The sequence below is a fragment of the Prunus persica genome, chromosome G6 (assembly GCF_000346465.2).
Source record: "Prunus persica cultivar Lovell chromosome G6, Prunus_persica_NCBIv2, whole genome shotgun sequence".
Lineage (NCBI taxonomy): Eukaryota > Viridiplantae > Streptophyta > Magnoliopsida > Rosales > Rosaceae > Prunus > Prunus persica.
The window spans coordinates 8,001,203-8,027,901 of NC_034014.1; the positions used below are offsets into that span (position 1 = coordinate 8,001,203).

At 37.4% G+C, this 26,699-nt stretch overlaps 2 protein-coding genes and 1 long non-coding RNA gene across 3 annotated transcripts; 1 reads left to right on the forward strand and 2 right to left on the reverse strand.

Annotated features, from left to right (window-relative positions):
• LOC109949517 lies at positions 10,979–13,231 on the reverse strand. Its single transcript, XR_002271977.1, has 2 exons — positions 11,322–13,231; positions 10,979–11,212 (listed from the first exon to the last, which is right to left on the reverse strand). It is a non-coding gene; the product is annotated as an uncharacterized LOC109949517 (long non-coding RNA).
• Positions 13,656–14,968, reverse strand: LOC18774566. Its single transcript, XM_020565654.1, has 2 exons — positions 14,395–14,968; positions 13,656–14,140 (listed from the first exon to the last, which is right to left on the reverse strand). The coding sequence occupies exons 1-2, from the start codon at positions 14,966–14,968 to the stop codon at positions 13,656–13,658; spliced, it is 1,059 nt and encodes a 352-aa protein (XP_020421243.1).
• LOC18773642 lies at positions 17,679–22,896 on the forward strand. The gene is made up of 13 exons (XM_007207261.2): positions 17,679–17,830; positions 18,167–18,338; positions 18,432–18,494; positions 18,764–18,869; positions 19,028–19,132; positions 19,214–19,290; positions 19,380–19,497; positions 20,057–20,129; positions 20,652–20,843; positions 21,508–21,628; positions 22,192–22,416; positions 22,489–22,538; positions 22,648–22,896. The coding sequence occupies exons 1-12, from the start codon at positions 17,754–17,756 to the stop codon at positions 22,531–22,533; spliced, it is 1,374 nt and encodes a 457-aa protein (XP_007207323.1). The 5' UTR covers positions 17,679–17,753; the 3' UTR covers positions 22,534–22,538; positions 22,648–22,896.

The following is a 26,699-nucleotide window of genomic DNA, read 5'->3' on the forward strand; positions in this document are numbered from 1 at the left end:
ATCAAATGCAATAAACTGCTTTAGAAAGTTCAAATCAATGGTGGAATTGCAAAGTGGGCTCAAGGTGAAATGTGTGAGAAGTGATAGAGGAGGTGAATTCACATCCTGTGAATTCAACAAACTATGTGAAGAAGGAGGGATTCAAAGGCAACTAACCACAGCCTACACCCCACAACAAAATGGGGGTAGTAGAAAGGAAAAATAGGACTGTGGTGGAAATGGCCAAGGCAATGCTTCATGAGAAAAATATGCCTTATTTCCTATGGGCAGAAGCTGTACACACAGCTGTTTATCTCTTGAATCGATCACCTACCAAAGCATTGGATAACATAACTCCATTTGAGGCCTATAGTGGCAGAAAACCAGGCATTGGTCATTTAAAAGTGTTTCGATCACTTTGCTTTGTACATGTACCAGCTGAAACAAGACAGAAGCTTGATGCTAAGAGTGTCAAAGGTGTATTTGTTGGGTATGCAATCTGTGAGAAGGGGTACAGAGTATTTGATCCTTTCACTAAGAAGTTGATTTTGTCAAGGGATGTTGTGTTTGATGAAAGTATGGCTTGGAACTGGAAAGCACAGACAGAGATGCCTATTGCAGTGACAAATATTCAAGATCAGTCGAGGATTGTGATTGATCCCAGTCTACATGAAGTGACAGAAGCAGAAGACAGTGATCCTAGTTCTTGCATTTCTTCTCAAAGTGAAGATCAAGAGAGAAATATCCATGGAACTGCTGAGATCACTAGACCCTATGATCATACACCAGTTAAATGGAGGAACATCAGTGATATCCTAGCACAATGCAATCTCTGCATTGTGGAACCAGAGAAGTATGAGGAAGCTGCCCAAGACAAAGCATGGATAAGAGCAATGGTGGATGAACTATCTATGATTGAGAAAAATGGAACTTGGGAACTTGTGAACAGACCAAGTGACAAACAAGTTATTGGAGTGAAATGGGTGTTCAAGACCAAACTGAATCTAGATGGTTCAGTGCAAAAGAACAAGGCACGATTGGTTGCTAAGGGATATGTGCAGAAACCAGGAATTGACTATAATGAGACTTTTGCTCCAATTGCTAGACTGGACACAATCAGGACCTTAATTGCTCTTGCTGCACAAAAGGGCTGGAAGTTACATCAACTAGATGTCAAGTCAGCATTCTTGAATGGAAAGCTGCAAGAAGAAGTGTATGTTGAGCAACCTGAGGGATTTGTGATTCAAGGCAAAGAAGATAGAGTTTATAGACTGCACAAGGCTCTTTATGGGTTAAAACAGGCACCTAGAGCCTGGTATGGAGAAATTGATAGTTACTTTGCTGAGTGTGGGTTTGAGAAAAGCTTGAGTGAAGCCACTCTTTATACCAAGACAAGGGGAGAAAATGATATACTAATCGTATCCATCTATGTGGACGATATAGTGTACACAGGAAGCAATCAAGAAATGTTGAATGAGTTCAAGAAAGACATGAAAGAGAAGTATGAAATGACAGACTTGGGACTTCTCCATCAATTTCTAGGAATGGGGGTGATTCAGACAGATTCAAGCATCTTTATTCACCAAAGGAAGTATGCATCCTCTTTGTTGAATAAATTTGGCTTAACTGACTGTAAGTCTGTGTCTACTCCTCTTGTAGCCACAGAAAAGTTGATCAAGGATGATGGAAGTGGTGCTGCTGATGAAGAGAATTATAGAAAGCTTGTAGGAAGCTTACTGTACCTTACTGCTACAAGACCAGATGTGATGTATGCTGCAAGTTTGCTAGCTAGATATATGCATGGTCCTTCTAATAAGCACTATGGAACAGCTAAGAGAGTGCTAAGGTATGTTAAAGGAACATTAGACTATGGTTTGATGTATGAGAAAGGCAAGAAAGCAGTGCTGATGGGATATTGTGACAGTGATTGGGGAGGCTCAATTGAAGATAGCAAAAGCACATCTGGGTATGCATTCTCATTTGGAAGTGGGGTATTCTCATGGGCTTCTGTTAAACAAAACTGTGTAGCTCTCTCAACTGCTGAAGCAGAATATGTCAGTGCATCAGAGGCTACAACACAAGCAATCTGGCTCAGGTTTGTTTTGGAAGATTTTGGTGAATTACAAGCAGATGCTACTCCTATGAAATGTGATAACACATCTGCAATTTTCATCACTAAAAATCCAGTGTTTCATCAAAGGACAAAACACATTGACAGGCGGTATCATTTCATCAAGGATGCTCTACAACAAGGGGTTATTGATTTGGTTTATTGTCCTACTAAAGATCAAGTGGCAGACATCTTTACCAAGGCTTTATCAAAGGAGAGGTTCAACTATCTTAGAGATAAGCTAGGAGTTTTATCAGCTCAAAGCTTAAAGGGGAGTGTTAGTGTATAAGCATTGAGCTAATTTAAGCTCAGTGTTAATTAGCCTAGTATTTCATTGTGTATTCACTTTGTCTTAGAAAATGACAAGTGTAAGGTTGAGATGCAATATTATGTGTGTGCATCCAGCTAAGGCTAACGGTCATGTACTTCATGCTTTGTGTGTGTGCGTGATGGAATAGAGAAAAACAGAATATACATATCCTTGCTCTCTGACTTAGAGAGTAAGCAGAGCAGTTTTTACAGATTTTCTCTCCTTCTATTCCTCTCACTCCTTTCTCTGATAAATCAGCTAGAATACTAGCAAACACTCTCAAAACTTTAACATCGATACTATACGCCGGAGAAATAGCTAAATGTGAACAAGCTGTCAACTCTTAGAAATAGCATAAAATGTAGGGAGGTTTCTCTTAATTTGTGTTAGTTTGGGTAAGTTACTTGCCATGCCATCATTTTTAGATACAAAACCAACAAGAGTTTCTGAGCAATTGGTTTAAACTATGCGGCATGTTAGGAGATTTTTAGATGCCTTGGTCAGAGCTGAAAACTAAGTAACAAATTAAAACATGCAGATGAATAATTAATCCCTGCAGATAGAAGAGGCTGAAGAGCAGATGGTTCACGCTTCACCTGACATGACATAATTTTCAGTTTCGTTTTCCCCTGCAACAATTACAAAATAGATAAAATGAACTTGATTTCGAAACACTACCAGATTATTTTCGGTGAACAACTATCTATTGCCTTAGGTATCAAAGAGCCTTTATCCAATACCAAACTGACATCCTTCAAAAAGATGTTTTGTTTATCTGTTTATTATGGTTTTATGGTGTTGTCATCTTACTTGGACTCTCTAATTTTTTTTTAAAGGGTTCTTATCACAAAACGTCTATCAGGTTTGCATAACTATTAGTTTGTCATTTTTATTTTTCAACAAGACATGTGGTCCTCCACGTTTTACACATCAATGCGGCCACTGGCGGACTCAGGAATTTTTTAGCAGAGGTGCAATTTTGAAAGGCTAAAAACTCTTTGGGGATTGAACATCTAAGGCTTTTTACCTAGATTGACCTTAGGTCCCTTTATGCATTCATATCATACATGAAAAATTGTTCTATGTAAAAATATTGATTAAGTATGAAAAATGATTTTCGGAATAATCATTTTCTCAAGATAATTTTTGGCGGCTTTTATTCCTTTCACTTCAAATAAGAAAACTTGATTTTATGGAATTTTATTATGAAGTATATATTGACTTAATGAGCCATCATTTTTTGCCTAAATCGTATTTTGCACTAAAATCGATTTTTCATATTTTGATTTGAGGGAAATTTGATTTTCTAATATTTTTATTTGAATCCAAATGGGGGGTACTTCCTTATTTACATTGTTAACTTAAGTAATGGAGTAATATAAAAATAAATAAAAGTAAAAGGACAAAGACATTTACTTAAATGTTGAAGATGGAAATAAGGTAATCTGTACACCACCACCAGTTGAGCAAATGGGCAATTTGAAGCACCTACAATGGTTTTTCTGGCGAAAGGAGGTGCTGCACCTCCTTGCACCTTAATAGGTCCGCCAATAAATGCGGCCATTGCCATCCAATTTCATTAAAAATCTGTCAGTATGCTAACATGACACACATGTGAGGCCCATAAATTCAATGATTAAATCAATATAAAATATTTATAAAAAAAGAAGAAGAAGAAGTAAGATTAAATGCAAGCAAAAAAATCTTTAAAACGAAATGAAAAAGGAAAACATGCAGCCACCAACAACTCATCCTCTCGCCGCATTTTAAAAAAACAAAAAACCAATCCTCCCACTTCATTACACCCCTCACTGGGTCCCTATTGGGTTCTTGACTGTGGGAAGATTTCGGAGGAAAATTGGGGCAGGTACAGGGATTTGCGAATTTTAAAAAAGAAAATGTTAGGCTTATCATATTATATACCACTTCTCTAATAGAGGTAGATCCCATTGTATTAGTGGGCTCCACCTCTATTAGAGAGGTAGTACACAATGTGGTATAAAAATATAGTAAGCCTAACATTACTTTTTTAAAAATCCGCGGTCTAGAACAAGCCACCATGTACTTTTTTCCTTTTTAAAGTTTTTATAGGTTTTAAAACGGGGAACATTTGTAGTGCTTTGTTTATGGTCTTCAGCAAATTTCGAATGCTTTGTTTTTCTTTTTTGCGTTTTTGGTCCTTATTATCAGCTGTCTGTTATAAAACCAAGGAATTTGAGAGAGAATTTAGAAGTAGAGAAAACCCTTGAATTGGTTCCTCACTTAGTATTATCAATAATGTCATCCAAGTAAGGGAGAAGCCTTATTTATAGGCAAAGCTCCTTCTAAAGGAGGTGGGCTCCACATTATATATTTACAACACTCCCCCTTGGAGACCACAAATGATATGGAATATGCCTCGTTAAAAACCTTGCCAGTAAAAACCCAGTGGGACAAAAAAAAAACTGGTCAAAAGGAAAAAGAGTACATAATCATGTGTAACATAAAATTCTATGTATATTGACACGAGTGCGACACTGCCTTGTTAAAACCTTGCCAGAAAAAACCCAATGGGATAAAAACCTGGACGAAGGAAAAAGAGTACAGTGTTTGACGATCTTTATTGATAGCACGCTCCCCCTGATGCTTGGCAAAATATCTTTGAGTCATACTGTTGATCACCTTTCTGAATATCGTAGTTGACACTGCTTCTGTGAGTCAATTTTGAGCGACACTGCCTCGTTAAAACCTTACCAGGAAAAACCCAGTGGGATAAAAACCTGGATGAAGGAAAAAGAGTACAGTGTATAAAGGTCTTTATTAAAACCACGCTCCCCCTGATGAATATCTCCCCCTGAAAACTTCATGACTAGCTTTTTCCAGTAAGCGACCATAGAGATTTCCAGAGTCCGCATATCTAATAACACTTGGGCTATTTGTAAGTTCACTAAAAAAAAAAAAATATGCCCGTATATGGTGTTATGCTGAGATAGCATCAAATATGCCTCACATCATCCCAAAATGATGGTGATGGAGTTGAGCTCTATCTGGAAAATACGATGTACGGTCCAATATACTTCTGGAAAATCCTTAAAGTGTCCAACGGATAATCCTCATAAAAATGCTTCAATACTTTCTTAGTATAAGCAAGAATCTCGTTGGCATAATGCTCGATCGAGACAAATATTTCATGAATTCTGCAGAAGCTTTAATGTGTTGCAATCACATTATAATCAATGTACTCACTGAGGTAATTTATGCATATTAATATTGAGTACAAATTTTGTGCTTCAAGCACATGTCCTTTAGGGACTTGCTTTATGCAATGTCAATCCTCTCAACGGATTTTCTCTAAAAGGGATTAAACTTTATGACACATTATATAGCTTTTACCCAGCTATTTATACATCTTTAGGAAATCGCTTCTGGCGATATGCTCTGTGCATTTAATAACCCTTTAAGATAATATGTTGGTCTCCGTAATTGTGTAATAAGGGGGGCACAATTGAATCTGTAAATATGGAGAAAAAACCCAACATTCCTTGTTTCTGCCAGAAACAGTGTGTCATACAAAGTAGGTATATTCCCTTTTATTCCGAACACCCAAGTATAAATTTCAGTATTAACATCTTTTGGGGTTCGTACTGTGGGTTTGTTCTTTCACGTTCATTCTCATCTATAATGAAATTACCTCATTCCATTTTGGCCAATAATATTGTCGACATTTAATAATTGAACGTGGTTCCAATCAACACAGCCCATTGATGATTTGAGTAGCTACTCCAAAACCAAAAATTGTCATTCATCAATTCATGATCAAAAATTGTCATTCATCAATTCATGATCCCACCATTCTCATTTGCATGCGCATGCATCAATTATAAGCATTTATTTGCCTTTGGGTACCCAAGCCACTTCATGGGGCTTTTATTATGTGAGAATGTGGATTATAACCTCCATTGGAGCGTTATTTAGCAGTAGGGCGTGGATAATCTCCATTTAGGGAGTTGGAACATTTAGAACCCATATATCTGTCATGCTGAAGGCATGTCACAGATTAATACATACATGTCAATTAATTTCTGGGACCTTAACCCATATTATGGGACTTTAACCCATATAATTTGCTACGCATTAGGCGTGCATAATATCAATATTGACATGTCAAAGGATTGTCCTTTCGGGACTTCAATCCACATCATTTGCTACGCAATAGGCGTGCATCATATTGATCACTGCTATACCCATATTCTGTTCTTATGGGACTTTAATCTGTGTAGTGTATTATCAATGTATCCAACTTGCAATCTGTAAAATTTGCATTAATAATTCGTGGATACATACAAGTCATTCTTTTGGAACGGATAAAATATCAAATAAGTATATAAGCATAAAATAACACAAGTATTGCTTACTTCCTTAGGTGGGAGAAACTTTTCTCAAGTATCATTCAAGCTTGTATCGGCCCAGTAAATGTAGCGCTTGATGATCTAGTTATATCCTGCAAGAGCAAAATCACAACTCTTTTCTCTGTTAAAAAAAAAATAATCCTCAGAGAGTTACAAAAAGAGAAAAAATGCAAAAATAATGTGATATTGATTGCAAGAGAAGGTAAGCAATCAAGGAAGGAAGCTGGTGGGAGCAGACAACAAGCTCAGCAATCAAGGAAGGAAGCTGGTGGGAGCAAACAACCAGCTCTCATTTCTCCTAGTCTAGAAGAACTTCCGGAGATTAGAGCATAAGGTCTCCTTCACAGTTCCCTGATGTGGCGGAAACGTGATTAGGGATAGTCTCGCTTCCTGAATGGATGATCAGAGATAGTCTTGCTTCTCGGGCATATTGAGTGCTCACTGATAAGAAAAATAAGTAGATATCGCATCACTAGGTATGGAGAAAACTGGATGTCTTCTGCAAAGAAAATTTCGTTAGTAACACATTTATACACAAATAAGAGGAATGGTAGAACCGGTGAATTTCAAATTAACCATAGGAAAATTGCGAGATTCTCGGGGCACTTTTGAAAAAGTAGCTCCGTGAAATCCGCAAAGCAAGATCGGCTTTTGAGAAAAATAATACTTGAAAACGCCGAAAGTGCCGACAGGCATTATCAGAGGCCACGTGAAGTTTTGGACTCTGGGAAAGAAAAAGAGAATATGGGGATTCGAAAAGATATTGGGATTCTGAAAAAACTGTAGCCATATTTCCTCCTTTAGATATTGCCTTTGCAAAACTTGATTGGAGCAACTGCGTTTCAACTTAACTTCCTTCATTTTCTGAAACTTTAGTTTTCTTAAGGCTTTCTTCGAAACCTTCTTAAAAATGGCTTCCTCTTCTTCCTGCCCAAATTATTTCAATTTAAATGATACTCCCACAACAACCAGTGACGCCCAAGTTTGGCGTCCATCCTTTGTATCCAAAAATCGTCATCTCACAGTTAATGATTCTGTGATGATGAATGATGCTACTGCTGTCATAGTAGCTAGGAATTGCATTACTCCAATGGATGAAATGTTGTTGACAGGGAGATCAGAGGAAGAGGCTATTAATGACTCAATGGCTTTTAGCATTCAGAGTGCTGTTTCTGTTTCTAACATGACTGATCGTTTGCGTGCCAGAGCAAACGAGGTTGAGAGGTTAGCTACTGAAAATTCGTATCTCCAAAGAATGCTTCATGAGTCTCAACAGGAGGTTGAAAAACTTAAAGGAGAGAATAATGCCTTGTTGAAACTGGTGAGTTCATACTCTGTTGATACACTGAGAAGGCTAGACATGCTGCAGGTCTCCAATGAAAGAATTTTGGGAGACCATGAGAGGCTCATGGCTAAGCTTAAGAGGCGTCGTCCTCTTCCTTCAGAGACTTCCAGAACATAATGTATTTTTATAGATTTTACAGGGCCTGCACCTACATTGCAGGAAAAAATCTATCTGTTGTATGTTCCTGTTATAATAATTGCGCACATTCTTAAACTTGCACCTGTGGTTTTTACGTCTTTTCAAAATGACGGTTTGGAACCTTGTGCCTTATAGGTTCAAATAACCACATCGTCTCTCCCAAATTTCATATTTCAACGTATGGAACTTTTGGCCTGTGCTAAACACAAACTCAGAATTTATTTGCCCTTTTCAAATGAACATGAAATATGGATTGAGTAAAAGCCACGCTATTATCTCATATATTTGGGTTCATGAGCTTCCGGCCCAGATATAACAAAATATGTGGGGAGCCTTAATTCATCATTCTCTTATGCCAAAGAAATATGTGGCGTACCACAATTTGCAATAATACCTCAAGGGTTATCCATTTAATTGTTGGAACTTCAGGTTCTCAACACTGTTAGATTTTGAACCTCAAGCCAAAATCACATGTTCTCATGGTATGGACATTTTCACAATTCTCTGTACATATTTCTGGACTTCAAACCCTTACATAATTGTCCATATCTTGAGGAACTTCTGGCATCTCATTTAATTGCTCATCCATGAGTTTAAGGAACTACAGGTTCCCTTTTGTATATAGTGACGGTTTACCCAAAATGGTTAATATTTATGTATACGTCACTATTCATATATCCGGTACTATTCATGTGTACAGTACATTTGCCAGTACAGTTATCATCCATGTGTACGGCATTATGAACCAATACGGTACTGTTACATTATTAAGGAACCCCAGGTCCTTATTTACATGTCAGGGATCAAGGACCCTCAAGTCCAATCACATGTTTACAAATATAGTACCGGAGAGACTGCCAGCTCTATCATCATCAAGGATCTTCAAGTCCTGATGTAATTATGATGAGGATCAAGGAACTTCTGGTCCTGATCTGCATACTGTAAAAAACTCATCATACAGCACATTTAATCCATATAATAAATTGCTGGTAAATAAATTACTGGTATGGACGATAAACCCGCACCATACATTTAAATAAAAGTAAAGGCGTGGACGATAAACCCGCACCACCCTTTTAAATAAATGTAAATGTGCAGTAAATTAATTTCATAAATTAAATTGCTTGCTGTATGGACGTTAATCCCGCACCATACCTTAAATAAAATTAAATGTGCGGTAAATTAAATTCATAAAGTAAACGTGCGTGTATGGGCACTAATTCTGCTCCATACTTTTAAATGAAAGTAAAGGCGTGGACGATAAACCCGCACCACCCTTTAAATAAATGTAACTGTGCGGTAAATTAAATTCATAAATTAAATTGCTTGCTGTATGGACGTTAATCCCGCACCATACTTTAAATAAAATTAAATGTGCGGTAAATTAAATTCATAAAGTAAACGTGCGTGTATGGGCACTAATTCTGCTCCATACTTTTAAATGAAAGTAAAGGCGTGGACGATAAACCCGCACCACCCATTAAATAAATACTGTTGTATGGGTAATAAACCTACACCATACAGTAAATATAATATATTATATTACCATTAATATTAATATTAAATAATATAGGATAATAATAAGGGAGCTTCACTAATATACCCAAAATAGGGGCTGAAATTATAAAAAAAACCCCACATGGATTGCACTTTAGAAACACACCCAAAACTCATTTACTACATAAAAAATTAGTGTTTAAGTTCTTATAAATTACATGACTGCCATTGATCAATTTAAAAAAGAAGACCAACACAAAAAACTTAAATAGCACCCAAAACAAGCCCAACCCAATTTTATAAAAAAACCCAAACAATTCATTACAAACAAAAGGTCTTGAAAACCGTAGTTTCATTAACGTGTCATGTTAATTAATCATTGTAATGTTCTACACCTTTATTGTCATGTTGATTAATTGTTGTAATGTTCCAGTTTAGGGTAATAACACTGCTATGTCATGTTGATTAATGGTTGTAATGTTCCAGTGTAGAGTAATAACACTGCTAATTTCCTATAACATCCTATTTCTAATGCATGTTTACCCCTGTACTGTTCCAGTGTAGGGTAATAACACTGCTAGTTTCCTATGATATCCTATTTCTAATGCATGTCTACCCATGTAATGTTTCAGTCTAAGGTAATAACATTGCTAGTTTATTGTCATGTTGATTAATGGCTGATGTTCCAATCTAGGGTAATAATATTGCTAGTTTATTGTCATGCTGATTAATGGTTGTAATGTTCTAGTTTAGGGTAATAACAATACTAGTTTCATATGACATCCTATCTCTAATGCATGTTTACTCTTGTAATGTTCCAGTCTAGGGTAATAACACTGCTCGTTTCCTATGATATTCTATTTCTAATGCATATATACCCCTATAATGTTCTAGTCTAGGGTAATAGCACTGCTATTTCCTATGACATCCTATTTCTAATGCATGTTTATCCCTGTAATGTTCTAGTCTAGGGTAATAACACTGCTAGTTTACTGTCATGTTGATTAATGTTTATCATGTTGCTATTTCTAATACATGTCCACCAAAGAAAAGATGAAGAAAGAACAAACCAGACCAACTCAAAACAAGCTGAGCCCAGATTGTTAATACTATTATGTCATAGAAGTATATTGTTAATACTCTGTCATAGAAGTACATTGTTAATACCCTATCACAGAAGTACATTGTTAAACAAAAATGAGATTCATAACTGAAATAGTAACAAAAGTTGAATCGATCATCAAAGCTTCAAATACATTTCGAAAATCAACTAAAATCCGAAGAGAAACACATAATTGAAGCAAAAGATCAAAAATCTCAAGTACAAACCAAACGACGACGACGACGGCGACGACGATAACAACGACAATGATGTGGCGAAAGAGGAGTAGAGCTCGAAGATGAGGAGTAGAGCTAAAAGCATCTGATCGAGGTTTTTTCAAGGTCTTGAACAATCCGAAAAAAGAAAAAATTAATAGAAGCACGATTTTAGAACAAGAAATTGAAGGTGAAATATTGAAAATTGTAGATTAAAGATGAATAATATAGTTGGACCTGAGACTGAGCTTCAATGGAAGCTCCTCTTGCTCCAACACCAGAGAAAACACCAGCGAGAAAGGAGAAAATAAATATGATTTGATTTTTTGGCAGATTTGGTTTTTTTGGCAGATTTGGTTTTTTGGCAGACATGGAAATATTTGGTTTTATGGCAGATCTGGGCAGATCTGATTTTCCTCTCTTAAATCCATAGTACAAGGACAATATAGGTATTTAACACACACAAATAAACTAAAAAACAACTATTAAATTAAAAAAAATTGATAGCTGTCAATTTTTGGATTTTTTTTGGGTGTGTTTATAGTTTTTAAACGGTGTAGGGTTTCTTTATAAAACCATGTCTAAGATTGGGTATATAACTAAATTTCTATAATAATAAATGAAAAAAATAGTGGGAAGCTCATCATTTCGGTGGGTGCTGTTCTTTATCATGTTTTTGTTAATTGTAGCTAAAAGATGATGGATATCAAGCTTGCTACTGCCTTTCCACCTGCAAAGCAAGTTAAATAGTATAGGATAATACTAAAATAATTGGAAGATAGGGAAGCAGAGGACCTCTTCTTTTTTTTTTCTTTCTTGTTCTGCTTTCACCCTCAGCAGCCTAACCATACCTTTGTAGAATCCCAACGTAACCATTCTTTCCTTCTCTTCTTCTTTTTCTTCTTCCAATACTATTTCTTCTGTGGCCATGACTACGGGACTAGAGGCCTTCGTGGTGGAAATGGAATTGGGAATTAATAATGGGATTTTAGGAGAAGTAACTTTTACAGCCCCAAGCCAGCCCCTACGGGCTTAGAGAGCTCCAAGCCCACCGACCAACTTCCTGACCTTGACATCTTCTTTAGCCAACGTCCCAATCTCCATAGCCGCCAACTCCCTCTCTTTTGCTGTATTACGGGGACAACCACTCCGCTGTGGTTCAACTGCATCAGAGGGAGGACGTGGAGAAGTTGATTGCAGAGCATAAGGTGGACCACAAGCTGATTGTGCTTGATGTGGGGCTCAGGCACTGTGGGCCCTGTGTGAAGGTGTATCCGACGGTGGTGAAGCTGTCCAGGAAGATGTCAGACACGGTGGTGTTCGCGAGAATGAACGGTGATGAGAATGATAGCTGCCTGTAGTTCCTCAAGGACATGGAGGTGGTGGAGGTGCCTACTTTCTTGTTCATTAGAGATGGTGAGATTTGCGAGAGGTATGTGGGCTCTGGTAAAGGGGAGCTTATTGGTGAGATTCTGAGATACCAAGGAGTCCGTGTGACTTATTAGTTCCCTTCCCTTCTCAACAAATTGGGAGAAACAGAGAAGAAGCAGAGGAGCTGAGGCTAAAGAAAAACAGAGTCTTCGCTTTTGAAATTTCTAGAGAGAGAGAGAGGGAGATAGGGTGTTGGTGTGTTTGGTGTGTTTGCTTTGTTCTAATTGCTATTTGTTTTGTTTCTCAAATTCTCAAATGCCAAATGCAGCAAAAAGTCTTTTGGTATTTGACATTTTGGTACTGTTGAAGACTCAAAAGATAGACAGGGCGAAGACTTGAGGGAAAGCAAACCCACTATGTTAATGATCTTGGTGGGTTGCTTTTGCTTTATTTCTTTTGGATATAAGAATTCTGCAGGGAAACAATTTGCATAGTTGGATTGGATCCACCATCTGCAAGGCAATCATTTCCTTGAGCTCCTCCACCAAGAAACACAACAAAACAAAAATAAAAGCAATGGATGGAAGGAGAGAGGGATGAGAGATCTGGGTTTCATCATAAAATTCAACTGGTATTGTTTGAGCGAATTCGTGCTGATAACGTGTTATAAAACCAAGGAATTTGAGAGAGAATTTAGAAGTAGAGAAAACCCTTGAATTGGTTCCTCACTTAGTATTATCAATAAGGTCATCCAAGTAAGGGAGAAGCCTTATTTATAGGCAAAGCTCCTTCTAATGGAGGTGGGCTCCACATTATATATTTACAACAATAAATTTTTCTTCATTTTTTTTTTCTTCATTTTCAAAATTGAATTTTAAAAGTATTTTTTTAAACATCTTAAACAATTTTCTTTTGTGTCTGGACCATATTACCACTGCAATAATGATTACAAAAAAATTAATGAATTATAATTTTGGACCCAATTACACTGAATAGTTAAAACTTGACTGAAAATTTTGAAATCATGGTAAAACTGAATGACCAAATTGTCCCCGATCCCAAGACCTGCCCTGGAATAATGGAGGTGGTCTACCATTCCTCTGTATCCACTAGTGACATGTCTCACTGCCGTCACTGATCCGATGGCGAAGCCTTCTCTGTCTCTGTGGCTTTTGCCTGCACTTTAAAGCTCTTATATTTTCAGTCCTTAAACTTCTTATACACGTCACCTTTGTAAAACTTTGCTGTTCGCCTGGCCAAAACATAGGATGCTAGAGCTCCTAAAACCAAGACAGCCGCCACAATCATAAAAGAACCTCTGAAACATGTCGTTCCTTTGCAAACAAGGTTCCCATCCACGACCATGTTCAATCTCTTTGCCTCTAAATGGTACATGGGTTGGGTCAGCTTGTTATCGAGAAGGAACCAGCCAAGCGGGGTTGCGAATTGAGTGCAATTCAGCAATGTGGCGTAGTACTTGAGGCCAAAGATTTCGGAAGTGATTGTGCAGAGCAGCGTCATCTGTGCGCCGTAGGAAAACCCGATGATCACCGTGGCCATGTAGATGCCATTTTCGGATGGAAATGCTATGAGAAGGACTCCGAGGCAGGACAGAGGCAGAGCAAAAACATTCATAAGAGGCCTAGGAGTTCCTTTTTGTTTAAGTAGGAGTTCCGAGACAAACCCTGCATACACCCTCCCAAAATAGTTCCATATGTTTATTAGTAACTTGATGTTTCCCATTGTATTAAATGGAAGGTCGTTTGAAACGGCGATTTCTGACAGGTTGCCGATGGCTGTGGTGCTTGACCCAAATCCAGTTAGTGATATATTATGAATATGAGCAACATGTCGACGCTGAAGATGGCTTGCAAGATGGTGTGGTCCTCTCCTCTTCGTGGTTTGTTCACGATGCTTGAGATTGAGAGACACGACGCACCCTTTGCCAGTCCAAGTTTTTGCATCAAGATATCCTGTTGCGATTGACCTGCATCCGGTAGTACTACTGCTCCCTCTGTAGTAGTACCCGTGTTTATCGCAAAAGGATGGTTATCAGGCTGTTGCTTGAGGCTCAAGATAAACCTCTCTTCTCGGATGGCAATCAAGAGAGGCAGAGCCAACAGAAACAAAATTACAATGCCGCTTCCGACATAGCCTATTCTTGGGAAGGTGAAGAATCTTTCACACAGTGTTACAATCATGAGAAACACTGCAAGAGACAATGACACATAGAATATATGGAAAAAGACTCTGAGCTCATTGGGCTGCCCTTGAAACTCCATTGGCCTGATTGTGAAGGAGAATGCCAATGCTATTGCAGCTGGGAACCACGCAATTAAAAGAAGGATATGCCTTACGGATTGATCTCCATAGAAGACCAATGCAAGCTGTGTGATTATCGTTCCGCTGAGACCAATCAAACCTTTCAACAGACCGATAACAATGCCTCTCTTTTCCGGGAAGTTTTTGACACAAGTGACTAGAGCTGCTGTGTAACAAATACACAAACGCATATCTGCCAAAGCTGAAGCCTAATTGATCTCCTAGTAACTTCATGCAAAAGGTAGTAGCTGCTAAAGTTCATCACTGCCCCAACCATGAGCAAAAACCAAGATGGGGTTACTTCCGCAATTCGGCCTGCAAAAACTCCAAGGTTGGCACCAAGACGTTTATAAGTTTTTAAAACGTCGATTACGCTTTGATCAACTTTAAGAGAAACTTTGAGCTCTCTGGTGTACATGTCAAAACAAATAAGTTGCACCAGTGGTGCCTGCCATGATCCATAAACTAGCAAAAACTGTGAACCATCTGCCTCTGACCACATGTGTGATGAATTTGAATTTTTCATCACCACCTCCACCAAATTGAGACATATCGATCCACCCTTTTTCTTTTTTCCAACTTTCTTGCTAGAGGTAATTGAGAAAAGAGAGAGAGAGAGATGCAAGGGGGAGTAGTTTGATTTGAATATGTATTTATATTGCATGGGGAAAACCAGCAAGAGTTCTAGAACAGTTGGTTAAAAGCATGCTCCAAATTAGGAACTGGTTTTCTGTTTCACACAAGTCAGCAGAAACATTGACTTCGTCTTTTTTAACGTAGTTTTCAAGTATTTGACTTGGTAAGGTACAAGGTTTGTTTATGGATTTTATGAGTTGCTGGATATTGACGTACGGTTGACGTCAATCTTGTGTGCTATCCATAACAAGAAAAACAATCTTAAAAACTAGAGTTCTTCCGATATAGAGCCTTACTACTATATTCTAGTCATTTACCCACCTATTTTTAAATCTTTACTGAAAACTCAAATTTAAAATAGGTTTCATGTGAGATAGATTTGTCCTAGTATTATTAACTAAATTACATTATATGCCACCTACCTTCATATTTTATTTATAATTTATTTTCAAGCATGTCCTTATAACTATCTTAATTATAATTAATACTCCCTATTAATAGCATATCAATCACTCCATTTATTTTGGTTGGCATTCTCTCTACACATCGCAAATCCCTAAAATTTCACACAAACAAAAAATCCCTAAATTACATATCCAATAAATAATGTACCTATAAAAAAATATAAATATGTATATAATATAGGTACTTTATTTACAAATTAAAAAAAAAAGGATCCATTATTTTGTAATTGAAATTTCTGTAAATTTATTTATAAATCAAAAATAGGTACATTAGTTATAAATAATAATAAAATAAGGTTTTTTTTGGCTAGAAAATAGGTATGTTGTGTAATTGAAATTTCTGCACATTTTTCATAAATTAAAAATAGGTACATTCTTTATTTTAAAAAATAGGTATGTTAGTTATAGGTACACAAAGTAGGTATATTTACAAAAGATATGTAAAAAATAGGTATATTATTCATTAAAAAAAAGGGGTGGAAAAAATAGGTACAAATAATAGGTACATTATTTTATTCTAAAACATGATAGGTATATTAAATGTTTCTTCATAAATTCAACAGGCCCTAAACATGACTTTTTTAGATACTGAATATTTTTTTTTTTAAAAGATAAAAAACTTACCTTAAAAATTCCTAAATTTAAGCCAATTTAAAACACCATTTTCCATCTAAAAAAACACTAGTTGAATATTACTGACATTGAATTACAGCAAATATGTTCAAAGTATATTTAGCACAATCAATGGAGAAAACAACAATTGCAATACGTAGGGGTATTTTGGGAATATTAAAATTATAATAAATCAAATCATGAGCTTGATAAGGTAACTCGATGAGGTGGATCCTAGTCATGGGTTTCAACTTATAAAAAATGGGTTAGTAATAGAAACAAAAAGTAATGAATTACAGTTAAGGAAAATTTAATTTGGAGGTAAGTCAAATTTACTATAAAAACTATTATGGGAGGTCAAAGAAAAGCTTCGAAAAACAAGAATATCAACAATGGAGGATGGGAGTGTGATCTAACTTAGGGTTCTTAGCTGCTATAAAGGGAAGTAGAAAGGGCAGAGGCTGAAAGAAATAACTGAAAAGGGTTAAGCTTCTTCGAAATTTCACTAACATTATGCTGAATTTCACCCAAAATTTAGAAGAGTGAGAGAGGGAAATACATGTCTTTTGCGAATTCACACGACATGACACGACCCATTAGCTTAACGAACACCCATTTTTAACTTGACCCATTAAACCCTGACCCAAATACTGAATTTTTTATATAAATTCATGTCTTGTTAACGGTCGTAAACAATGGTGGGATCATGTTACAAGACTTTTTCATGCACAGCCGTGCACACCAGATGCTTGCTAAAATGGCTGAGAAGAGTGAAGGAAGAAGAAACAAAGAGAGAAGTGTTTGTTTGGCTGAGTTTCATCAGAGAATTCAGCTGGTATGTTTGAGCGAAATTCGTGCTGATAACGTGTTATAAATCTAGAAAGAAATTGGAGAGGGAATGAAGAGAATGTTTTGCTCTTCATTCTGATTTCTCATTCTCATTTAGGTGTACCTCAAAGAGAAGGGGAGGGGGTTTATTTATAGGTAAGTAGAGGTGGGCTCCACTACATTATATTTACAACAAAGTATGGTTTTATCTCAAAAATAAACAACTAGTTGGACTTTATTTTTCATTTCTTTAGCAATATTTTGTGGGCCGGGTAGAATGACCCGACCTGCCTAGCCCAAACAGAAAACAGAACACCCAGGCCTTGGGGTGCTATTAGCCGCGCCCTTTTCAAAGCAGAGCCACAAAACATTGGCGCTTTTCATTTTCTGAAATTTGAGAACCAGAAAAGAAGTGACGAGAGAGACTGAGACACAGATGATGGACATGGATAACTTCCTGGACTTTGAGTCAGAAGACCCACTCCTAAATCGTCCTGCTGTTACTAAGAAAAGGTTGGTTTTCTTCTTTTCATTTGGTTTTTTACCTTATTTCTAATCTGGGTATTTAGGGTTTACCTTTGTCTCAGTTTTACTTTAATTGGATACTTTCGTTTTCATGGTTTTCCACTTTATTTTTCTTTTTTCAACATGATTGCTGTTCACATTTATCATAAATTCTAGGATTTAAGTGACAGCAATGAAAACCCAATAATTTATTGAAAATGATGTGTTTGCATTTTATATCGAAGCAGAGCTTACTTAACTTATAGTAAGTGTATGATTATCACCAGTAATTGATGAGAATGGAAGTTTCTTTTTGTGTAATATCTCCCTTTGGTGCTAATTTAGGAAGAAGGCTATTGGGTTGGATGATCTTTTGACTGATTTCTACAAGGAAGAAGACAAGCTTGTTGAAAAGAAATCTAAGCGTGCAAAACCACGAAGGAACAATGATTCAGATGAGGAAGATAATCATAAAGAGGCTGCGCTCTATGACATTGTCGATAAGTGTGAAAACGAGGCATATTAACACATCTATTTCTAGTCTTTTCTGGTGTTATGTGTATACCAAGTTTCTTCCTTTTAAATTGAAAACATAAACTGTTTGATGCAGATGAGAGAAATAAGCGGTAAGGAGGACAGCTTTGTGTGGGGCATATGCGCTTTTGGAGACCAGGTTTTTCTTTTTGGGATAAGAAACAAACTTTCATTTAAGGAAAAAAATAGTGAAAAGAAGAGAGGACATAAGACTTGACTATAGGCCATAGGGCACCTTGTCCTCTATTTGTGATCTTTCTTTTGTTCCAAAGACCGGGTTTTCAATGATTACATAAAACCACTACATTGTCTCAACTGATGCTTGGTTATTGTTATGTAGATTTTAATAGGAGTTGATTTTTAAATATCTACTAGGTTCATAATTTTCGTTTGACTTTGTGATTACAGAAAACCCCACCTCCTCTATCTTTTCCAGAGATTAAAAGTTGCACACTCTTGCAGTCTTTCATTAATGACGAGCTCAACTCTGTGATTGATATCTCTACAGAAAATGGTTAGTTTATAATGCTTGGCTTTCTAGTTATCAGTAGTCATAAATTATTGGCATGCATTTTTTTTTTTGCATCAAGATGAGTTTCCTCTTGTGCATATTATGGCCTGTACAGTAATGTGGCCTTGCAAAGTATATATTTAGTTGTTGATGTTTTGCAGGAGACACCTTCCTTGAAGGATTACTAGTAAATGGCTGGCTTTCAAAATTGGTTTTCGCCAGTCGTCATCTAGAAAAATCAGTGGCCACATGGACCTTTAATTTGAGTGAGTTTATTTGCCACCCCTAGCCTGTCCTTTTAATCCTCATGAAATTTCTTGTGATGTGTTTACCCCTTTGTTTTTCAGTGCTATATTCACCCAAAGAAGATTTGAGGGCATCTGCATGTGACTTCTGGTGTGCTATTCTCTCATTTGAAAATGAGGTGGGTTTGGTCTTTGCTTTTTTGGCTTGGAGACAAGTATGATTGGATAAAATGTTAAGGGAGTAATTCTGGTATTAATTTTTAACCAGGTTGACTTACAGCCTATCAAAATTGATTGGTTTCCTAGCTATTCTGAGTTAAAAATAGCTCTTGAAAGCTATGGTTTTCTATTCAAACTTTCATCTAACACGGATTCTGCTTGTTCCAGTAAGTTTCTTACTTTCATACCAGTTTTCATGCATAATTCAGGGTAGATGTAATTTTTTCATGAACAGGAGAAATATACATCCTTTATTCTGTAGTAAACTATGTGTTGATACTTGATAGTATATCCTTAATCATGTGTAAGTGAAGTAATTTCAAGAGAATTTTATTCTCTGCTTTCATGTTGATGCATTTTGGAAGGATTTTCTGGGTTGCCTTGATCTTGATGCTATTGCCACATTTTACTTGGTATATACCAACACCTGTCCAACCTTGGAATAGAAATGGACCCAATTCATTTGGCCTACCCTACCAGTCAAGAAACAAAGTTTTAGTGTTCAAAGGGTTTTGTTCTTCAAATCTGACAAATGCTTATACTCCAATGATGTTTTAGGATGGTTTTTGTGGGTGTTAATAGATCAGCAGTGGTTTTCAGATTTTCTATTTTCCAATTTCTTTCCTAGTTTTTCTCATGCAATATACCAAATGTCATGTAGAACTTTCACGGTTTTGCATGTTTCAGTTATTAATCTTCTCATAATACTTTTATTTTGCCTTCTAGATTCTGCTTCTCGAGGTCCAGCTCAGAATATTAGAGCTTGGCTTAAACTTGCAACTGCTTCTTGTCAAATGAGGTAAATAACAATTGGAAATATTAGTTTGACGACACATAAGACTGCCATTTACTTTTCTCCTATGGATCCAACAGTTGATTTATAGGTTGGTGTCTGTAATTGTTTCTAGCTTATTGCTTATTGTTACTGTCATTGTCTCATTAGTATGGGCTGCATATTGGGCATATAGCCTATATATAAATCCATGTATTCCTTTCATTTTTATAGCTGATATAAGTTGATAATTAGGCATTCAGATTAATGGCTGATTAGTTGTCAATTTACCTAGTTTGGGGTATAGGTGGTTCAACTCAGTTATGGTATGATTTATCAGCAATTTATGTCTTGAATCCTACATAAATCAGCGTACAGTTTTAATTGGATATGCAATACAGTGATCTTCTTTGTTTCTAAATTTTTCTTTCAACAGGACCATCTTACAGCATGACAGATATATTAATGATGCAAATGGTTATAAATAATTTGGAAATATGTTTGATTTTTATTGATTTCAGTGGGTTGTTGTGGTGCTTTTATTTGCAGAAACAAAAGGGCTATGTACTTGACCTCAGAAGCCGAAGAGTTGATTGAAGTAATTATTTGTCTATTTTCTGACCGCCAACTTCAAGGTCTTCTTGTGCTTTTGCATGAATGCATGCAGTCAGCTATCAGTTACTTCACTAACGAAGAATGGGAATCTAGCTGTGAGAAGATAGCAAAATCTCTTGCTTGCAGGTTATTGACTCTACTTGTTGTTTGGTTTCAATCCACATGTATGCAGTTGGATTGGAGTTTTTGCTAATTGGAATGGGGATCACTCTTCGTCTATGTGGAGCAGAGTTTTTGATCAATTAGTGAATTTGAACTTTTCTGCACCATTTGTCAGGGATCAGTTAATATTTATTGCATCTACCCTCATTATCATATATTGTAAACTTTGCTGATGATATGCCTTTTATTTTCTGTTGTAGTAAGGACAAAATTGATTATGGACATAAGTACTTGGGACTATATTTTCGCTGAAATCACTGTAGTAGGAATTTTCTAGAAATGGAAAGTATCATAACGAAGGGTTTTGTTCAGACAGATAGAGAATATGCATAAGATAAATCATCATGCTCATATTCCATTGGTTGGTTACTGTGGTTATCTGGATTATCATAGGAAGGCAAATTGGAAAAATTGAAAACAAGAAATTTAAATAGGTAGTCAACTGTTATATTAGTACTTTCTGAGATCTTTATGCCATTTAATTCTGCATATCATTCTTGGTGATGGTTAAAAAACAGAAAAGTAAGACGAAAAAAAACTGATTTTATTGCCTAAATATTGTTGTTGTCTTTTTCTGTTTACCTTTACAATTCCTCTCCCTTATTATTGTTGATTTTGTGATATGCAGAGTACCTAAGGACTTGAACTGCCTAAGAATTGTGGAATGCATTTCGGTAGTCAATACTCGCTCTAAGCTGTTTAGAAGTACAGTTGCCCATCAAATCCTTCTTAGTTATTTTGATCATAAGGTACTGAACCTGATTACAAGTTTGTTGAATATAGTACTAATTATGCTTTTATTCTAAGTTTTATCAAACAACTGTCCCCACGAACTAAGTTAAGCTGTTAATGGGAATGAAAGAGGCAGTCTCTATGCAATCCAATAAGACTTGAATTTTAATATCATATGCTGGTAATAAACAGATTTTGTAATCTTTAATTAATCTCTCTTCTTTTTATTGTTTATTCTTTTTAAGCACTTATTTTGTTGATATAATATCGGCCAGATTTGGAAGTGTTATGGTCATGTCCTACCCTTCTATTTTTTAATCTCATACTGATAGTAAGGTTTTTTTTTTCTATATTTGTTTTCTTTTCAAGACATTCATGGTGACATGAACTATACATAATAACTTATGATTATTACTGATTGTTCATTGAGTGAATTTGTGTTGCTTATTCTCTAAATATTTTTCTCTTTAACCACAAAAGACATTGTTGTTAGTTTGAAATGTCTGTCTAGATGATCCTTTGCACAACAAATTGCATAAACTGATTTGACGCTGCTGCTTGACATCACACTTCACCTCAGGCCCCTTCTGAAGAAGGGATCCTAAAACTGCTTATCCCAATCAATGTCAAAGACAAAAGCTGTGATTTTTTCAAGATGTACATACACTTGGTGTTGACAGAGAATTGGCTCTTGTCTAATCAACTTTTAGAAGACAAGCCAGTCTTGAAGGCAATGTGGCGCCTCTACTTAAGAAACTGTTCTTGCATGATAGCCAGCACTGACTTGCGGTGTTTTGCATCTAAGGTGTGGAATCAAACTTAATCATCTCTTCCTTACACCTTGGGGAGTATATTAAAAGTATTTTCCACTTTGCAGGTCCGCAACAAGGCATCATATCTTCTGCAAGGCACTGTCAGCTAATTCAGGTTGCCAAGTTGAAATCATGTATATTATGAAACATGAGTAGGAAAGAATCAGGAAGAAAGTGCCCTGATACATTATGAATTGCTAACAACTTGTGTTGTATTGAGTCAGGATCCTGAAGCAGGACGTTTTGAAGCATATTGGGGGGGCTTGCCTCTAGCGGTTTTTGCAGAGGGAATGTTCGTTTGGTTTTCTTTGCTTCTTTCCTCCCTCACTAAGTTTCTCTGTAATGGATATATTGGTAATGTATTATGTAATTGGAGACAAATGCAGGGCAACAATGGCTTCTTCCCTCCTAGTTTAAAATTGCTTTTGAATTTTCTTTTAAACCCCTAAATTAGAGAGGAAAAATGTCATTCAATTTTAATTGGGTTAGTTTTAAAAGATATGAGACTAAATACAAATGCCTTTCGGCCTTAATCAAGATTTCATTAAGTTTTAGTAGGGATGTCTCTCAAGAGATGTGAAAAATGAGAGTCCAAGTGATAGTATAGCTTTTTTTAATAACCATGTTATGTGCTCATTCGAGCCTTGATTCTCATATCTAAACTTTTGTTTTCGTCGAATGGGGTTAGGGTTTCCATTGGCCTCGACAAATTTGGAGGATTATGTTTCCCTCCAAGTACCGCGGTGACAGGACCCGATCCAAATTCCACTTTGGAATCCGAGCCAGACCCTGTGCGTGTCCGACACCTGGCGAATGTCGGGCACAAATGATCTATTTGCCCTTCTATACAAACATGCTAAAAATAACAAGGTTGACTTCTACCGAAAAATCGGCAGAGTTTCCCTAGTATCTGGCTCAATACCAAAATCTTACACCTGTCAAAACAAGTATATATGTACAACCAACTGCCAGCATACATATATATATTCCAACAGTTCAAATCTCAGTCTAGGGCAAAACATCAGAGCGACTACTAAAAATTTACAAAAGAGTGAATCTTTGTACAAAATACAAATCCTACATCAAAGAAAGGCGCGGAAGATGGGAAGTGGCCCGGTGGTGGATTCCTGTGCACGTCTACTGCCTGGGGGCGCAAAACAACAAGAAGGGTGAGTGGACCCAAAAAAAACAAAGTTTAGAAAATACTAGATGAACATACTAACCCCACTGTAAAAACAGTTATACAAACTAGCTTATTTTTTTTATTTCTGAAATCAATGAATGTATATAACTATACATTTGAAAACAGTTGAAAACTATCACCTAGGTGTACCCCTATTTCCGTCAATTCCTTATATCCGTCAATTCCTTGCATCACCATGGGTGGCGCATACTCGCAGGTCTCAGTGACAAGAGGTCAGTCTGAGCCGCAACTCGCAGGATTCAGGGAACCGTAGTCCGTCTTTATCCGCATTACTCGCTCCACACGAGTTCGAGTACCAAGGAACTCGTGGGGCAACTGTCAAGCATGCTGACTAAACCGAAGGCAACAAATATAATCCGAAGGCAACATGTAATAACTGGGTACAAGGTGGTTTAAGAAAATATAAAGTTTCTGAAGAAAATCTTATGAATAATTAACTTTCTGTAACCTTTAAAATTCTGCTGCCATTTATCTGATAATTAACGAGAATATCTTTTCCTATATTCTTAAAAGGAAACTTCACTCGGCAGCATGTAACATAAAATATTTAACAGCATAAAACAGCTTATAACTGAAATTGAACTGCTTAACTGAAACTGAACTGATTAAATTCATTTATAAAAACAAAGAGTTCACTCACTGATAGTCTGAGCTCGCTGGACCTCTTGAAGGTCCCTCCTGCGGGTCAACTGGTGCCCGGGTGCCTGATTCAATGACCATAATATTCTATTAATACAATATAGTATTAAATAAAAACAAAAACCCTACCCCCGGCTCCTAAAAGTACGTGCGTCAATTTAAAGTGATCCCTATGCCCATAACAGCTCTCCTTCCACGTGGGATAGTTTAGCGATATCTTGGGACTCAAAAAGCGCTAAAGTCCAAAAAGTCAATCCGGAACCCCACGGGTATAATATGATTCGGATGCCGCTAAAAGGTCCAATATATTTAGGACACATGTCCCGAGGGTATTGGTGTCAATCGGACGGTCGGATTAATTACGATCGTGTAATCGCATAATTTCTAAACCCTAGCCCTAGGGTTCGCGATTTCGGAGTATCCGGGACTCCGATTCGCAATCCGTCGAATCCTACACAATCCTGAAATCATGTAGACCGACATATCCAAAATTCAGTGTGATCCACCGATTTGACGACACTGCACCCAAGGATCGCGCGATATGAAAAATCCGTTCGGGGCTCAAACGAACTCCGAATCGAGATCCGCGAAATCCTACGTGCTCGTGACGACACGAGGGTCACAAAACTGTACAACATGACTTCACCACCCTCGCCCATGCGCCCCAGCACGCGCGGGCAGATTCGGGTGTCTTAAGCGATTTCGGGTGGCCGAAAAATCTCGGAACCAGGACTCCAAACTCCTATCCTAGGTAAAACACTCCATTTGGAGTCACTTTTGTTCTTGGACCTACCCCAAAAAGTGACTGGAAGTGGCCGAAAACAGAGGCCGAAAATCGGCTGAAACTTCAATTTATAAACTGGGCAATCTACGGCTAAAATTGATAAAAACCTATCCAACCATCAGTTAGAGCACGAAAAATAGATGAGAATCCATACCTTACTCGAAAGATTTGGTTGAGAATTGAGGGAGAACGAGCGGTTGGAAGTTGTGACAAAACCGACTTGTTTTTGGACGGAATCCGGCGACTACAGCGGCGGCTGGCAGCAGGGAGCGGTCGGGGCTTGAAGACGGAACCGAGCTGGTTCTATTGGCGCCGACGGCAAGGGCATAGGTGGTCGGTGGCGGAAGTTATGGTGCTTGGAAGGTGACGGCTGAGGAAGGCAACGGGAGAGGGAGAGAGAGAGAGAGAGAGAGAGAGAGAAGCTGAGGTTTATATATAAAAAAAATCTGATTTTTCTAATTACCATTTTGCCCCTCGTGATCTTTTAATCGTATTTTCTTCGTTACAACTCCGATTCGAGCTTACTTCGTGTCTATGAACTCGTGTCGTCGTGCTCTACGCAACGGTGTATGTGGAATTGTCAAATTCCTTTTCGGTCAAAAAGTCAACATTGAGTTCATAAGTGAGTCAAATGGCAAAATTGTCTTTCCGCATAATAAATTACTAATTACATGTGAATTTTAGGTTTGGGTCTTTACAACCTACCCCCCTTATACAAATTTCGTCCTCGAAATTTACGCACCTGTCACTCGAAGAGGTGAAGGTACTGCTCCCGCATTTGGTCTTCGGGTTCCCATGTAGCCTCTTCTACAGTATGACTCCTCCATAAGACTTTCACAAGTGGAATCTCTCTCGATCGCAACACTTGCGTCTTCCAATCCAAAATCTGAACTGGTTGCTCCACATAAGTGAAATCAGCCTCCAATTCTACTGGTTGCTCCTCTAACACATGGGAAGGGTCGGAAATATACTTTCGGAGCATGGAGATATGAAAAACATCATGCAATCGAGCTAGATCTGAAGGCAAAGTAAGTCTGTAAGCTACTGGACCCACACGCTCTATAATCTCATAGGGTCCAATATAGCGAGGACTTAGTTTTCCCCGCTTCCCAAATCTTACTACACCTTTCCAAGGTGATAGTTTCAAAAATACCCAGTCTCCAACTTCAAACTGAAGATCTTTTCTTCGATTGTCCGCATAGCTCTTTTGTCGGTCCTGGGCTGTCTTGAGTCGTTCTCTAATGATTTGCACTTGTTTCTTGGTCAATTCAACATCCTCAGATACGACCAATCTGTGTTCACCCACTTCATCCCAATAGAATGGAGTTCTGCACTGTCTCCCATACAAAGCATCAAATGGAGACATTCCGATACTTACTTGATAACTGTTATTATATGCAAACTCCATAAGTGGTAACTTCTCATCCCAATCACCCCGAAACTGAAGTGCACAGGCTCTCAACATATCTTCTAGTGTCTGAATGGTCCTCTCAGACTGACCATCTGTCTGGGGGTGAAATGCAGTACTAAACTGCAATTGGGTTCCAAAAGCTTCATTTAACTTTGTCCAAAATCGGGATGTAAACCGTGGGTCACGATCTGAAACAATGGATACTGGTACTCCATGAAGTCTCACGATCTCATCTATG

What these genes read in the sequence shown, in the direction of transcription:
- LOC18774566 (XM_020565654.1), bottom strand. Translation starts at nt 14,968, where the DNA reads ATGCGTTTGTGTATTTGTTACACAGCAGCTCTAGTCACTTGTGTCAAA. An exon ending in AAAACTTGGACTGGCAAAGG is followed by an intron (nt 14,141 to 14,394) that starts GTGCGTCGTGTC and finishes GGGTGTATGCAG; the next exon opens with GGTTTGTCTCGGAACTCCTA.
- LOC18773642 (XM_007207261.2), top strand. Translation starts at nt 17,754, where the DNA reads ATGATGGACATGGATAACTTCCTGGACTTTGAGTCAGAAGACCCACTC. An exon ending in TATGCGCTTTTGGAGACCAG is followed by an intron (nt 18,495 to 18,763) that starts GTTTTTCTTTTT and finishes TTGTGATTACAG; the next exon opens with AAAACCCCACCTCCTCTATC. An exon ending in TGATATCTCTACAGAAAATG is followed by an intron (nt 18,870 to 19,027) that starts GTTAGTTTATAA and finishes GATGTTTTGCAG; the next exon opens with GAGACACCTTCCTTGAAGGA.